The following is a 16,792-nucleotide window of genomic DNA, read 5'->3' as shown; positions in this document are numbered from 1 at the left end:
GGGGAGACATAAGTTGAGACTCGGAATCGAACCCCGGAAAACCTGCGTTGAGAAGCAGAAGCTAACATCTGCTTCTCAGATGTTAGCTTCTGATGTTAGCTTCTAACATCTGAAGCTAATGAGGAAAATGAGTTTTCCTCATTTTGCTCCTCATTTTGCTGTTCAGCCAATCAAACCCAAGAAAAAAAACAATAGTCCTCTTGGATTGGCTGTTTTACAAATCCCAGCCAATAGTGTGTCAACTAGCATTGCGCCTCAGTATTTCAGTTTCGCAATCTGTGTTTTCTTTCACATATATCAGACATGCTCCATAAAAATTTCTGTACAATTTATTTATTTATTTATTTTTCCAGTTTTGTGCTTTTCATTTTTTGACTTGTGTATGGAAAGGTTAAAAATAAATTAAATAAAATGTAGACAAGTGTAAAAAAAAATATAATAATAATTGGAGAATATGTGTATACAGACAGTGAACCGCAAACAGACAGGACTCAACATAGGTCTAATAGAGCAAATTTTATTTAAACCTCGGCTGTTAAGCAGCATAATTTTTTGTGTAGGCAGCAAATGCAGAAGAAAAGTGTAAAGACTCAGAGCATTGACTCTTGTTTCAACCTGTTTTCCAGGAATTTCGGTTTTGCTGGGTAACCGTAGAATAACTTGGAATGTGGCGGTGTCTTCTCTTCACTGCATTTAAACTAAAGACCTGTTCAAAATGTCATGAATATGACTCCGAAGCCGTCATATGTTAACCAGAATACGGGTCTAGTTGATGTTCTTCTATGCTAATAGAAAATCGGCAAAAAAATAAATAAATAATAATAATAATAATAATATTGTGTGAACCACTGAACTGTACTGAGGAACTTGCCAATGTTCACATGCAGTGTTTTTCTGCTCAGAGGTGGGACACTTGAAACAAACCGAGTCTGTCTTGTTTAATGAACCACAGGAACAGTAAAGGCTTAGTCATGTTGGTCTGAGCTCTGCAGAGGACGAGCTTTCTGAACCTGCTGAACCGCCAAAAGGTACAACTACGTCTTTCCAAGTGGATGCGACACAGACAGCAGACAGGGTCAGAGTGTTTAGGCAGCTGGAGGAGGGGAAGCCCTTTGTCTTTAGGCGGTTTGAGTCAATTACATTTTTATTGCTTCTGGATGTCAAATAAGTACCAGCATCACACTTACCCCAGCTCCACATCAACATCGAAGTTTTACAATTATTCCTGCAGAACTTCAACACACCGTGAATAAGGTGGGACTGTAAAGCTTTGAATTATACAAGGTGTTGCAATAATAGTTTTAAAACTGCACGGTGTGGGGGGGAGAATAAAACACTAAAAAATAATGTTTTTACAAAAACCACAACATTTTGCTTTCCGAGTCAATAATATGAAAAATGTAATATTGAAACTTATGTTTTATTGAATCTAAAATTCAAAGAGTTGCTTGAGGAGGGGAACTGTTTCGTTTACGGTACAATGTAAGTGGACTTCCTGGTGAAATGGATGTTAAATAAAAAAAAAAAGTGATGAAATCTCTTTATTTTTGGTGCAAAATAAAGTATATAATTAGATTTTTTTAAAATCATAAAAACGTGATATTGCATGTGATGGTGGGGGATTGTCCACATCTGGAAGTCTGTCTGTGCTCCCATCTCATAGAATGTGTTCTAGTAGACTGAGTGTGGTCCTGCTACCGCTCTGTGAGGGATTCCATGAATAGGACTTTAATTTCTCATCCCGCTCTGTTGTTTGTATCAGTGGATTAATGTGAAACCTTCTCACCTCCATGCTGTCTGCTGCTCCTGAGTCCATAAACAGAGAGCCTCTGGAGTCCTCTCTCCTCACAGCTTGGCCGTTCAGCAGCGCGAGACCTGCAGCCGGAGCAGCACACAGCATCATGTCACACCGGCTCTCTGGAGACACAGCAGAGCTTTCCAACGCAGCAGTTTAAACTTTACACAAAAGCGACGCGTGACTCCGACTATGTAAACACGGACGGCAGAAAACAGGAGGTGGTGAAACCGACTTTGAGAAGCATATGAAAGATTTAAAGTCGAAGATGATGATGCTTTGATTTTCATTGTCGTTTGCAACTAAACAGGCGCCACGGCCCATTAAACATTAAAAGATGAGTTTGTTTGTTGTTTTATTTTTAAGGAAACGACATTCTGATTGAGACGTCATTATGACCGAGAAGAACGCTGTAATCGTGCAGCACCTTTCAGACGCTGAATAAACGACAGCTGGGAAATCGTAATTAGCACTAAACGCAGAGAGGGCGCCTGCGCTCTTTACCCAATCAGCAAGCAAATCAGCGTCTTGCCTAATGAACCGTCATCACCGCCGTCTACAAAACTGATCAAAACACGCCAATGTCCGCTGTGTTTGAAAAATGGCGAACTTCCTTTTGATATTAATGTGGGATCCGCGCCCTTTCTATGCTGCTACTTTCATCTCATGTCACCAGTGAGTGATGCACGAATCAAAAAGTCTTTAATGTGATAGAGGAGTCCGGCCTGGGAAAGTTCTATATGTGGAACAACTAATGCCAAGAACAAGCGAGCAGTAATGTAGCGCGCTCGCACTTGTCTGGTGCCCAGCTGCGGCTTTCACACTGAGTGCTGCTAATGCATTAAGTTGTGTGTTGCGTAAATGTAGCTGCGGCGCTGCGGCAGCCCCTTGTGGTGATGACACCGGGAGATGTGTAAACAGGAAGAGGTCGGCCGGTCAAGTTGTGGCTCTCCACTCACCGTGGTCTTTGTCCATGGCCGTGCTGATCCTCCGGCTGTCCGCGGAGCTGCTGGGTATCAGCTCGTCTCTGGAGCCCTGCGGACCGCAGAGACAGTTTCACACAGAGATACGGAGAGCTGACTTCAGGTTCTACTCCACTCAACCGAACTTTAGCGCAACGAAAATGGGACAAAGTTTGTATTTGACTGAAGGAACATTTTGTTCTAATACTTTGGATGTCTGAAACAACACATGTACCTTAGTGCTCACATATAGCTGCTATTCGAATGGTTCAACCCCCATTATCAATTACAGGGTTTCCTCCTGTGTTACGCTGGTCAAAAGCCAAAAAAAAAACTGTCTGGGGTTTTTCAACTGTTTAGATGAGCTGAATCCAAAAATCCCATTGGTTTTGCTCAATCAGGTCAACTTTCTGAACTATGGAACAACATGAGCATCAAAATGCAGGACTTGTTCTCACATCTGGAGAATCTGATCAATGAGTGATGAGCAGGAGAGATTCCACCAGGACAGAACAGAGACGGAGAATTTTACACAATGAAGACGTCATGTTCAGTTCACATGTACTTACATTTATCAGTGTTTATTATTCAATCTACAGAAATCCAAGTTTGTAACATTTAATTAAAACATTTTTTTTCTCCTGAAATGTTTTTTGGATGAAAAATATTAACAGAAATGAACTGATAATGTCACAAAAATGTTATCAATTTAGTCAGAAGATTGAATTTCTCCAAAGCAAATTAGAATAAAAACCTGACCTGACTGAGAAACATGGGTGTCACTTTAGGATTCAGCGATGCAAAATAGTCCTAATTCAGTTGAAAAAACATAGACAACTTCCAGAAAATATTTATTTGTAACTCGGTGTTGTCAGCCTGGTGGGCTGCCAGGCTTTACTTAGCCCCTGCCAGGCTAAAGCTAGACTATAGTTAATGCATTGAACTCCGCGCAAGAAGGAAGAACAGTCTGTGTACACTGAGGCTTGGTTAATATCTCTGTATTGGTTAACATATTTTCAGATCCCATCACTGAATATAATATATTAATTAGTCTTGCATCTTGTTTTGTTCATTTTATGGAACCACAGATGGAAATTAGCATTTTCGCTACATCCAGTATATTTATGACAACATTGAACATTCAACTATATGCACTGTCCCATTTACATGAATGGCTTATCTTAGGGGAACACGGGATGTTATTATACTGTAAACAAACCTTTATGTAAAATTTCAAATAAAATAACCATGCTTATTAATACAAAATAAATAATAATTACGTAAACAGTGATGTGTAGAGAATGCTGAGTAACTGTGCTCAGATTTACATAAATGTACAGAATGTCGAAAAAAAGAGAACAAAAGTCAAGATGTCTCAATGACTTAGAGACCAGACCAGATCTCAAACCATCAACATTCTGTTTCACAACCTTTCACAACTGAATGTCAGTAAACCTCAACTCAATGAGGCAACACTGAACAGGAAGGAGACTACAGGTGCTGCTGATAAGGCGATACGGAACATGGTTCTGGTAGGCTGTTGCTGCAAAAGTTGGTTTGCAACACGCTGTCATCACATTTTCATCACATTCAGCGGTCATTTGGTTCCCACAGTGCTTCTGTATGTAGCCTCAGCTTTTGTCTTTTCAATAGGAAACGTCTAATGTAACTCATCGGATGTTGCCATAATGCCAATATGAAAACCTCAGCCAAGAAAGAGGAAGAACTTAGGTTGCCATGACTGGGCATCATAAATCTGTGGCATCATGGTTTCTCTTCCTTTGAAGAAATCTGATTTGGACTTAAAAATAATAACAAGAAATGTAGCATAAAACTGAAAATAATGGTAACCGCGGTACTGTACTGTGATTGTATTTCAGGGTACGTTTCATCAATAGTAACAGAACAACATGTCAGAGTGTGACAAGGCAAATGAACTCACATTCAGACCAAGTCCAAGACTTGACATCTGCGGCTGGGCCGACAGCTGCTTCAGGTTCTGGTAGAGCAGCTCGTAAAGTGGCAGGTACAGCGAGCAGATCCTGGCCTGCTGGTTCTGAGGTGTTCAAAAAGAGCAGATCAGCACCGAATATACGGCTAAACAGGCATTTAATACTTCTTACATATAAAGAAATGAGGATTAAAATCATCCAAAAAGTTTCAGTTATCAACTTCTCAAAACATTGTAAAGAGAACAAGAAAGGAGACGCTGGCTGATTTTCGGACCTTTGCGGAGGCAGAGAAGATCGGCTGATTTCCCAAAATTAACTAAATCTTGGCCAATTAATTGAGAACTATTGCTTTACTTATATCTGCTTCAATTTTTTTATATGAAGTCTGAAACCTTAGATAAAAATGTATAGTAGAAATATGTAGTAAAGTATGTAAGCCAAAAAAAAATTCATAAATAAATTTAAAGAGCCCCCAAAAAATGCATACTGACCTCTTTTCATTTTGACAACAAAAACAAAAAGCAGCAGGATCATTTATTTTAATTTGCTTTCTAAGGAGAGCCACACAGCTTGTCCTTAGAAAGGAAAACAACGTTGGCAGTTTTGTGTTCAGAAACAGTTGCAGAAAACAAGAAGACTGTTTTAAAAAAAAAGAAAAAAAAAAAGAAAAGAGACTGTATTGTAGAAGATATGCAAAGATAGGCCACAATAAATAATACAAATGGCACTCCTTTACTGGGAGTGCAGACAAGGGTATCACTCCAAGCCTTTCTGTCACCTGCTGCTATCAGTGATGGATTTGCACTCAACAGTGGCTTGTTTGCATAACAGACAGCGCTATCGCTTTGGGAGAGCAGCAGACACCGTTAAATCTTATGTACAGTTGGTATCGTGTGTCACAATGAACATTAACTTCTTAAATACAAATATGGAAGGCGCCATTTGATAATAAATACATGGGCAAACAAGAGAAAAACATGATCTAATAAGGAGGAAAACAAGAACTTTTCTTATTAACTAGAGGAAACGATTACATTAATGTTAACTGAAGTTAAACCTAGTTAATGTGGTTTAATCTTAAACTCTGCTCTAAAAAGTGCATGTTATGTTGCCTGGCTGTTCTAAAAAGGTGACTGGGATCACTTTGGCCCCCAGCGAGTGGAAAACGGGTTTAATCAGAAACAGGAAATGGATGGATGAGTGGACGTTCGCTTCACCTCCCTGTTCTCACCTTAAACGCCGTGTAGCGGTCGTCCATGGCGTGTTTAATCAGGAGGTTCTTAAGAATGCTGACGGCCAGCTGTCTGACCTCAGGGCCCTGCTGCAGGGCCTCGGCCACTTCTCTCATCAGCAGACCCACCAGGAAGTGATTCCTGCAGTATTCCTCTGTCAGGCTGAACTCCAGACTCTGCTCTGTGTTTGGGCCAAACAGGAAGTGTTAGCTCTTCAGTGCCAGATGGAGCGAGCAACACTTCAACAAGCATGAAAGGAAGAAAATAGTAATCGCCAGTTATGCAAGTCGGAACTTATTTTTTGTATATATATATATATATATATATATATATATATATAAAATGCTTGGGTAACAGGGAACTTTATATTTCACTGGGATAATTCATCATTTCATAAAAAGTCATGGAGAAAATTTCTTCTTAAATTCCTAATGTTCTTTTAACATCTAATCATGATGGAATATCATTTATTTTTCATGAGGCATTATTTTATGACATAAGTACAACCTTACAACACATAGCTACATATTCCATTGTGTAATTATTTCTTTAACAAAAATCAACCAGAATGCGACAGCCAGCATTCTGTGTTAAATGAAATCCATCTGATGACTGAAGACAGAAGTTCAGTGATTTGACACTTTCATAAACAGAATACTTCAAAGATGGCGTTACATGAACTTTGATGTCATGAGCAGGAATGTCGTAATAATCAGTGGTATCAGAGGGCATATTAAAATTGCCATAACATTTCCGCAAAGTTCTCACGATATTGAATAGTGAAGTTATTCTTTGGCATGTGCCAAATATATGTTTAATAGAAGACTATTTGTTTCCGCTCATGTGCTTTGAGAGCTATGCAAACTTGAAGTGGTTATGCAAGTTTTTTTACATAAGGTCATGTTGTCCTTCCAAGTCAAAAAAAAACCCCCACTAAGGCAGAGATTCCAAGCTAACTTGCGCTACTTTCATTTAAGCTTGAACTCGCCCATCAGCTAGCTTAACATAGCATTCACTGTTTAGTTTTAGAAATACTAAAAAGTTACAAAGTAACTTAAACTCTAAGCTGTGTTTAAAACAGATATTTAAAAAAAAATCAGTGTTGTTTATTTTCATAAGCTAAAGCTGAGTTATCTGAAGCTATCTTGGTTTACAGTTTCTTAAACTTCAGATCACAAACTAGCTTCAGTGTTTTCTAGAGAATGAGATCTATAGTATATTGCAGCATTAGGCTATTTTAGAAAGGCTAAGGAATTTTGTAAAGAACAAGGCCAACATTTATCTTTGTCAACTTTCTACATACATATGAATAAGCATCCAAGAATGGAGAGATTTTGGTTTACAGTTTCCTAACCTTGAGCTTACCAGCTAGATTAAATCATTTCTGGGAAAGGGAAATATCTTTCTTACACTGCTGGTTACAAAGCCTAAGCTGTATTTAAGACTTTTTTTTTTAAATCACCACATGCATTTGTTCATCTTTTTAACTATGTATGAATTGCTTCAGTTAATAACAGTGTAATAAGTCATGTGCTTTTGAGGTTGTACTTATATCAGTTTAATACCTGATAAGAACTGAATGTTTCTTGTATCCTGATTACTATTTTTCTATTTAAGTACTTAAGAATAAATAAATAAATTAAATAAATAACAGAAATGACGTAAACCGGATCGATACATGGTACTCCACTGAAATTAACCGGAACTAGTTGCAAGGTAACACAAATGCAAAATATGTCATTCAAAGTGCAACACCGCAAACCAATGTGCAACAAAATCACAAAACACATCAAATGAGACATTACTTCCACAAATATGAAAATGATCCCAAATAATCCTGCCCATAATGGAGAGTATTAGAAAGTTCTGATGCAGGAACTTTTCAATTTCGTGTAATCAGAAAAGATCAAAGAGTCCGCTAGGATGGAGAAGTTATCTGTTATGTTAATTCAAGAGGAGCCAAAGCCTGAAAACCAAGCAACTATTATCTTGGCTAATGCTGCAGGCAGAGAGAGAACAATATGCAGAGGGAAGAGGCTCAGACAGCCAGTGAGATAACCGCAGCTCCATAAGAAATGTTTTTAAGCCTCTGTTTACAAGTTGAAAGTCAATTATGGATAAAGAAAAGAGGCTTGGTTGATTCCCTGAACAGCAGAGTGCTTCACTGCAAAACAAAGAACCCAGAAGAAGGCCTAGCATGAGGAATGTTTAGGTTGAGCGGAAAAGACGAGCGCCTTAAGAGGTCAAAGGGAGAGCGGGGTGGAGGGGTGGCTGACGGCGGTCGGGAGGGTTAATAATTAATAATGCCAGTCAGAACAGGAGTGGTGAGCAAAGTGTTTGCACTCGGCGGCAAATGTGGGGGGTGTTACGGTTACGGAGAGGGGAGCGTCACCTACCTACAGGGCCAAAAAGCTCCGTCGCGTACGGTATTAAATCTGACCACAAGCAAAACACACACACACACACACACACATAAAAAAAACCAACAACATAAAAAAACAGAGAGGGTGGGGTGAGGTGAAAATAAAGAATTTTCGGGGTAAGCTAAACAATCCATGCAATGTTTCCGCCAACACAGTTTGGGTCGTAGTCATGGTGAGGCAAACAAATTTCTGTTACATTTGCTAATCTGGGGCTGAATCATGACAGGTAGATGTGACACGTCATTTACCAGGCAGGTTCAAAGTGTGACTGACGCAGGTTAGAACAAATACTCAGTGTTGTGGAAGCTCCTGTGCGCTCACCTTGAACTCTCTGCAGCTTGGTGCGTCCGAACGCCATGGGCAAGTTCAGAGGGATGAAGTGCTCGTGGTTACACACCGCCATTAGGAACTCAAACTTCATTTCTGTCAGCACCTGAGAAACGGGCATGGGCAACGCATGAGCTTGGTCTGGCACATATTCAAATCTCTCTCATCACCCGTCTTGTGCAAATACAATTGTTCAAATATGGTGGGGGAGGTCTGTGTTTCTTTTAGTTTGTTAATCAAATTTGAGGCTCACAAAACAAATGTGAGAAAACAAAACTCGAAGCGGGCTGGGAGGCTAAATAAACAGTCCGACACAACACACACAACGGGCTGCACGTTTTATGGAGAAGAGCGAGTGAAAACAATGCAGTCGTCTGCCTACTGTGTGCGGAGGTTTCAAAAAAAGCCACATCAGAGGACGAGGAGCACATGCTTTGATCTAATTTGGACCTCTGTCAAATAAAAACAGATGCCATCTCACGCAGAGGCTGAATCTCATTCGGAGCGGACGTTGAGTGGAAGTCAAACAGAAACGTACCTTTGGATCCTTAAGGCTGAAGTGGCACATGTAGTGGTTGACCAGGCCGAACGCGAAGCCCCTGTTCATGAACGTCATGCACCTCTGCGAGGGAAACGCACACGGCTGAGGTTAATACCACATTCCTGGTATCTTTACGGAAACCCAACCATTACAGACCAGCAAGCGTGAAAATAACGAGTTGCGTCTCATGTCAAATTTCATAGATACAAATGAGTTGGTCAACCTGTGATTCATAAACCACTGCGTAGGTGTAAGAGGAAAAGGAAATGGTGAAGAGCTATTGATTAAAAAATACAAATAAAAAAGGAAACGAATGCTGTCATGTTTTGCATGTGGCATTCAGACCTTGATCAAACTGGCCAGGCTCAAGTTGATGCTCCTGGCTTCCTCCGGGATTTCCATGTGGCGGATGGTGATGTGGGGCATAATGGACAGTACCAGGGACTGCAGCGCCTGGTGAAAGCTGTCTGGGAAACGTTGGGCCCGTGGCATCTGAAGAGATGGGCAGAACACCTTTCCATTACATGTACTTCAGCCAGAATGGACGTAAAGCTGCAGTGTGTAACTTTGATAAAAATATAGGTTTTCTACATATTTGTTAAAGCTGTCACCTTGTCGTGACCGTATAATATAAGACAGATAATCTGTGAAAAGATGGAGCTCCTCTACCTCCTCCATGCGCTGCTATTACCACCACTGCTCCTGACCAAAAATAACCCATCAGAGCCAGGAGGGAGGGGCTTAGTGCTGTCAATCAACCTTGTGAACGCCTTTCTCAATGTGCTAACGGGGGAGAAATAACTCACTGTTACAGGAAAACCACCTATCCATTATCAATGGTGGCCATTCTAACTAGATGTCAATCATAGATGTGATTGACAGCTCTAAGACCCGCCTCCTGGCTCTGATTGGTTGTTTCTAGTTAGCACTGGGAGAAGATTATCACAGATTATCTGTCTCATATGCTGTCACAACATAGACACAGTTTCAACAAATATATAAAATAACATTATATATACACATACAGTATATATACATGTACATGTACACGCCTACACACATGCATACACACACACACATATATATATACACACACATATATATATACATGTGTGTGTGTATATATATGTATATGTATATACAGTACAGACCAAAAGTTTGGACACAACTGTGTGTCGAAACCTTTGGTCTGTACTGTATATATAGTACCTTTACTATGGGACATGTCAAATTAATGCAATTGCACTGTGTATAAAACTTGTTGGATTTTCCAAAACGTGTAGCTGCTTAAAGGTTCGGGCCTGGTTAAAGTAGGGTTAAAGAGACCAACTGACATCTGCATTCACCACCTGGAAACATGTTGGACACTCTACAATCTCCCTAACATGCAACACTCTGTAACGGCAACTTGCATAACCAAAACTATGGGGTTGATAGTAAAGTCTGGAAACGTATATACCGGTACTTCCACATACTTATCTCACCCTGGAAAATAATTAAATCCTATTCCATAGTTTCCCATTCTCTGACGGAAAGTTGAACCTGAGAACTATTCCTCCTGACTGTCTATAATTGCCTGTATTTTACTCAGCAAAGATATCAGAATGTTTGACCAACTCAATGAGATACAACATCCTAAATGTACTTTGAAACTTTGTCTTTTATACCTTCATTTTTATAAATCTGCCTTACTTTGAAAAAAATTGTTAGATACTTAATTTTATTCTAAAACCCGAGACTCCAAAGCTGAATGTCAAAAACAACCAAATGCCATCACAATACACCACTTTTAAAATCCAAAAACGAAAACTGAAACCATGGAAACACAGAACAAAATAACTAACCCTCCTTCTCCCTCATTAAGCCTAAGTTTCCAGTTTAAAGTGCTGCTGGTTAGCTCCCAGATGAAACCCAGATTCATGACACTGCAATGCACAGTATTCACATGAGTAATGAACTAGTAGAATCCTTGAGTGGGAGGTTTGTGAAAACATAATGGTGTGTTTTCGTCACACCACATGCAATGTGCCGCAACTTGTCAGACGCACACCAGAAAAGAATATCTGGATTGGAGGGGATTGTCACTGAATACCAACCTTCATGCGGTTCCCTTCCTGCAGGTACTGGGCCATGGACTTTGCCATTGTTTCAAAGAAGAACCATGAGTACTAGAAAGAGAGGTGAAGAGAGAAAGGTCACAAGCTAACCTAGAGTCAGAACTTCCTCCTACACAGTTTTCCTAAGAATAGCCGTCACCACAGATAAAGAAACGGTGATGGGAAAACACGTCAAATACCGAGACGGCAGGCAGAAACATGTTGAAGGACTTTTCATCTTGCTCAGGCTGCGGATACCAACAAATGTAAACTCTAGTATTCCCCCTGCTGTTCAGAGCTGGTATTACACACCCTGAGCAGTTTATTGCTGGTGTTGAAATCTGCAGTTTGCTTAAGAGTGGCTGTTACAGCGGTGGCCAGCACTTCGTGAGTGGTAGACGAGCTTCCTGATGCTGGAGCGTTGGCCACAAAGACGTACTGAAACCCAAAAAAATAAAAACAAAAAACAGCTCATTAATCTTAACATTTAAATAGAAACAACCAAACATAACCTGCTGCTGCTTTGGTGACAGAAATAACTGGAGGAATATGGATGTGGACTGTAGGTCACCTTAACGAAGGAGCGCAGGTAGTGTTCCAGTCCTTCCTCGTGACATTTGGACACTATGTGTATGATTACACTGAAAGGACAGAGTGGGAAATGTTAAAAACATATACTGATTATATTAGGTATAACAGTTCAATACCTTGGCAACAAAATCAGCGAATCACATGGCAGCAACTAAATGTATTGATAAATCTAGATGTGGTGAAGGTATCTTCACACACAATCATCCGAAAAAGTTGTGTAGACAGAAATGCCTACGTTGCTATCAGGGAACACTTCCAGCCTGGCTTAAGATTATGACCGGCAACAGTTGCTCAAGCAATCACTCCCTACAAACATTTTAATGGCACTTCTGGAAGCACCACACAACCTTGAAGCAACGCAGCTCCAGATGGTCACTTTGCCGCCTCTTCTTGAATGCTGTTAGTTTTAGACCAGAGTACACACTGGCTTCCAAACAGATTCCCCTTTGCTTGGTCAGTCTGCAGATTTTCCTCTTGGATGTGCAATAGGAGTGTTTTTGGTCGGCAGCTCCTGAACAGACTCACTGCTCTATACGTTCTGCATTTGTTCCCTTATGTCTGCCGGGCCTAGTTCTGACCCAGTCGATCTTAGAGCATTCTGGTTGGCTGGAAACTTTGAATTCAGAATTCCACACTGATGATTCTCACCAGCTGCGTTTCAATTACCTATAAAAATCCTGGCAGGAACGATGAAGATTACGACAGGAAGTAGTAAGAGGATGATGATTTGCTTTTGTTTTGATTTATTTTTTTTCCCCAGACAATGAGCAGCCAGCTCCACCGGAGCTCTCACAGCGTCGCACAGTTCATAAACAGTCATTAAAATGTGTTGAATCTATTGCTCTTCTGTAACATCAGTTACCTCAATTTCCCCAAACTGATGCACACATAGCCCCTGACATGAGTTTTAATGACTTATCATGTGGACAAGTTTATTCACATGTGATTTTAATTTCATTTGCGAAAGTGTGTATTTTTGACATTCGCAAAATATAGGCAAAGATTTGCAGACATTTGTAATGGAAACACAGCTAGTGACGTTTTCTCATCTCCTCTTGAATTTCTTTAGGTCAGAGCATGATGTGTTGATGTTGTACTCCATTAGCCTACTTCATGTTGTCAAACTGGTACTATTTTATAGTTTTATAGACCATTAACTAATACAGATGAGGTAGTAATCTGACCATGGCGTGACTAGTGAAACTCAACCAGATAAATGTGGTTAAGGGAACCAGAAAACTTTGAGGAATGCTTCGAACGCTTTGCAGTGAAGCGTTAAAGCAGTTCTGAAAGCAGAACGGGTCCAAACGACTACGAGTGGAGTGTGCCAAATGAACGGGATGGATAGAGTGGAAGATCCTCAATAACTCACCGCAGGGAATTGACAGCAATCTCGTGGGTTTCTTTGGTGGCGGCTGTGAGCACCTCAAACAGCTGCATCAGCACCGTTGGGAGGAAGGTGATGACGATGTGAGTCTCAACGGCATGTAGGCACTACAGGAGGAAACAGTGACAGAAGATAACAGACAATAAAAACTCCTGAGAGGACTGGAGGCAATGTGGAAAAGCTGGAGCTGATCACGTCCGTGTGTTTTGGGATCGTATGAGTAAAGCGCTGAGGGTGAATATTCCATTCACATTTGACGCTCTGTACATGGGAAGAGGGATGGAAAGGTGAACAAGAGCAGCCGATAAATATATGTAGAGGATTATGGTGGTAGCAAGCAAAAAAGCCAAGATTGGGTTGACGTAATGCAGAATATTTGTGTGATGGAAAATGTAAGAATTATTGGAAAAATTGGCAGGGTTTTATTTCACCATGGAGATCAGACTATGTTGATTAATATTGTGGGTTTGGGGAGTAGTTTTATTTTATTTTAAATTGTGGTGATTTGGACTAGAAGAACGGACAAGAAAGCCTAATGTTATATATGTGACAGGGAGTTTTTGCGTTCCATTCAGATCCCTTGCATGTTTTATCCTGTGCTCCACTGATGTTGCTGGATTCTTTGCCACAAAGAATAGAATAGAATGAGAGAAGGTAGTTAAATCCTACAAAACAGAAAAGGGGTAAAATGATCTCCAACAAGTTGGGAATCGTATTCAGTACTGTCCAAGTTCAAATTAAGAAGTGGAAAATGTGAGGAAAAAACGTTGAGGATCTAAAGAAAACCCAACAAATGACTTCAGACAAGAAGGATTCTCTGAAAAAAAAAAGCAGGGTGACCTCTCTGTATGGAGGCTCTCTAAAAGGAGCCTCCGTACCCGTAGCCAGGGATCATGGCTGCTCACCTTCAGGTATTTGATGAGTTCTGCTGGGTTGCCGTCTGACATGGTCTTCATCAGCTGGCAGTGCTGGAAGAATTTATGCAGATGGAGATCCTGTGGGAAGACATAAAGCTGAACCATCTCATCTCTTGTGTCTTGCTTCACTTTTTATACATCGGCTAATGAAAGGAGACTGACCTGAGGATATATTGTTGACGCTACACGGCTCTTCACTTTAAACAGTGGCTTGGCATTTTCCACCCACTTTATATCTGGCTGGGACTGTTAGCAGAAGGAAGCAGAATATGGTTGGCCACTCAGGTTTCTGGGGGGCGGTTATCATTTTATTTAGATACTCCGCACAGGACGCAGAAGGACTGAGCTCCTGAATCAGGTATTCAGATTGGTGAGAGAACGAGGATGTACCTTCCTGCTGTCCTGACACAGATACCCAGCAGGCAGAGCAGCAGCGACAGGCAGCTGGAGCTCCGATGACTGCATCCTCCCGTCTTTGAGCAGAGGCATCCAGGAGTATCCCACTGAAGAACATGAAGATGAATCAAATGAACAGAAGGTAAGTCACGTGAGATGGAACAGTAGTAATACGTCAACACAACAGTCTGAAGGCTGTTTACACATCTTTATTTGTAAAAATAATAATAAAAAATAATAATTGAAGGGAATTTGAGCGCTACTATCACAACAGAATAATTCTCCATCCAGCAGCTCAGATTCTCTGCAGCTTTTTGCCTCCACATGTTTCCTTCTCCACACACTCAGTTACACCAACTGATTGCATTTATACTGAAATGTTACTCGTTCTGCTTTTTTTTTTTATATTTCCTGACGGAAACAGTAATATTCAGTTGAAAACAGAAGTTTGCACACAATAACTAAAATGACACATAGATCTTTGTCTCTCCCTGAAATGCTAAATCAGGCAAAGCTTCTTGTGTTTTAAGTGAGAATTACCTAAATTATTTATATTTGCTAAGTGCCACAAAAATGAGAGAAGGAATATATCAGAGAGTTATTTATTAATTACCTTATTAATTTGAATCCTTTATGTACTGCACAGACATCAACCACTTTCGCAATTAAGTTATTAGGAGTACCTCAAGTGTCACTTTTAGGCCCAAAAACTTTAGTCTCAAAACATTTTATTATGACATATAAATGACAGACAAAGTGCCAGAGATATCAAAATGTTATTATCAAATGACAAATATTTTCTGTTCTGGTGTGGAATTGCAGCGGCTTTTGTAGGTAGTCATAAAATAAATATATTAATTAATTGATTAATTAATTTTAACAAAACTTATATACAATATATGCGCTTTCAAATACTGCATCATGTGAGCATCTGACATTTTAATACTATGAATGTTTGAACATGCTTGAAATAATTAAATAAAAATGTTACTAGCTTTAAATTTATATTTTTCTCAATTCTTGTGGCTTCTTTGGGGGATAAAACCTAAACCGAGTGGTAATTTGCAGTTGCGACATTCCACACACTAACATCACAATTTGATATATTGTGCGCCCTCCGTTAATCCCAGTAAATTCTGCTTTTCTGAATCACTTTGTACGGACATGCAGACTCACCCAGTGACTCCACTCCGTCTCTCTTCTTGCTGCTGGCCTTGCTGCTGGACTCACAGCTGACGTGGTAAAAGGTGAACAGGATGTGGTGTCTCTCGTGCACGTGGACCGGCAGCTCGATTTTAACCTGCACGCAGTGGAACAGCAGCATTTCAGTTTTATACAGACGCTAAGTACGGAATCGGACCCATCTCCCCAAAAAGGCCCTTCCTCTATAGCTTGTGATGGTCTCCACTGGAAAACTGGCCGAGGAGTCTATGACACTTTACTTTGAACCCTTTGAGAGCCTTTTGGGGGACAAGATGATTAATTAATAGGAGAACACATTTTCCTCCACTTAGCCAGCAAATGGAGGGGGTAGAGTGAATAAATCAGGTAGGATTAGACTTCAATATGTCCATTACGGTGATGGTCTTTATATGATTACTTGCAATTTCCTTCATTTTGGGAACTTGTCCAATACTTGCATGTGAAGCCGATCTTATCCACGTCCACAAAGGTCTGTAAAATCAGCAAGAGTTCATTTTTGCTTTGCCATGAGAGAGGACTAATTTTTTTTAATGTGAAAAATAAAAGACTAAAAGGAACTGATTTTTTTTTTTCTAGTTAATTTGGTCAAGTGTAGTGTTTAGTTGAACAGGCTCAGTTTTAACAACCAACTCAAGTCCAACCTAAAACTGAGCTCAGAATGAAAAACAAAAACGTCCTTTAAAACAAACCACATAATGAGCATTTGTGGTTTCTCTTAAACAGTAACTCTAAATAATGACCCAATAGAGTCATTTATAGTGCGGTGCCCTACCAAAGTGCATTGTTTCCTTTTTTCTTTCATTAAGAGAAACAGCTATATTTTAAAGCAAAAAAAAATAATTAAAAAAATCTAGTAGAGAGAAATCTACTTTTAGGAGGAAAAAGCAGCATCTCAAGAGTAGATTTTATTGGGCAGTGTGAAAATTAAAAGTTTGACAAAAATTCAAGTTGAGATGAAAAACATAAACTA

General features: G+C 40.0%; 1 protein-coding gene across 4 annotated transcripts in view; it reads right to left on the bottom strand.

Annotated features, from left to right (window-relative positions):
* The window catches only part of dock11 (dedicator of cytokinesis 11), a 79,068-nt gene that overhangs the window by 29,302 nt on the left and 32,974 nt on the right, over positions 1–16,792 (bottom strand). For 3 of the 4 annotated variants that reach the window (XR_004341868.1, XM_032583054.1, XM_032583052.1), the window contains exons 20-35: positions 15,796–15,919; positions 14,614–14,726; positions 14,386–14,469; positions 14,212–14,301; positions 13,292–13,413; positions 11,900–11,969; positions 11,641–11,766; positions 11,329–11,400; positions 9,578–9,724; positions 9,230–9,313; positions 8,686–8,797; positions 8,338–8,376; positions 5,941–6,122; positions 4,700–4,813; positions 2,755–2,830; positions 1,787–1,875 (exon numbers count right to left, since the gene is read on the bottom strand). Coding sequence is in view for 3 of the 4 variants with exons in the window: in XM_032583054.1 (XP_032438945.1) it covers positions 1,787–1,875; positions 2,755–2,830; positions 4,700–4,813; positions 5,941–6,122; positions 8,338–8,376; positions 8,686–8,797; positions 9,230–9,313; positions 9,578–9,724; positions 11,329–11,400; positions 11,641–11,766; positions 11,900–11,969; positions 13,292–13,413; positions 14,212–14,301; positions 14,386–14,469; positions 14,614–14,726; positions 15,796–15,919 (1,644 nt within the window). In the remaining variant the exon portion in view is untranslated. The remainder of the gene's footprint in view (positions 1–1,786; positions 1,876–2,754; positions 2,831–4,699; positions 4,814–5,940; positions 6,123–8,337; positions 8,377–8,685; positions 8,798–9,229; positions 9,314–9,577; positions 9,725–11,328; positions 11,401–11,640; positions 11,767–11,899; positions 11,970–13,291; positions 13,414–14,211; positions 14,302–14,385; positions 14,470–14,613; positions 14,727–15,795; positions 15,920–16,792) is intronic. The other variant, XM_032583053.1, reaches the window with a different exon arrangement.

The sequence above is a fragment of the Xiphophorus hellerii genome, chromosome 14, assembly GCF_003331165.1.
Source record: "Xiphophorus hellerii strain 12219 chromosome 14, Xiphophorus_hellerii-4.1, whole genome shotgun sequence".
Taxonomy (NCBI): Eukaryota; Metazoa; Chordata; class Actinopteri; order Cyprinodontiformes; family Poeciliidae; genus Xiphophorus; species Xiphophorus hellerii.
The sequence above is the reverse complement of the archived record's forward strand: the minus strand, read 5'-3'. Positions and strand labels throughout refer to the sequence as shown.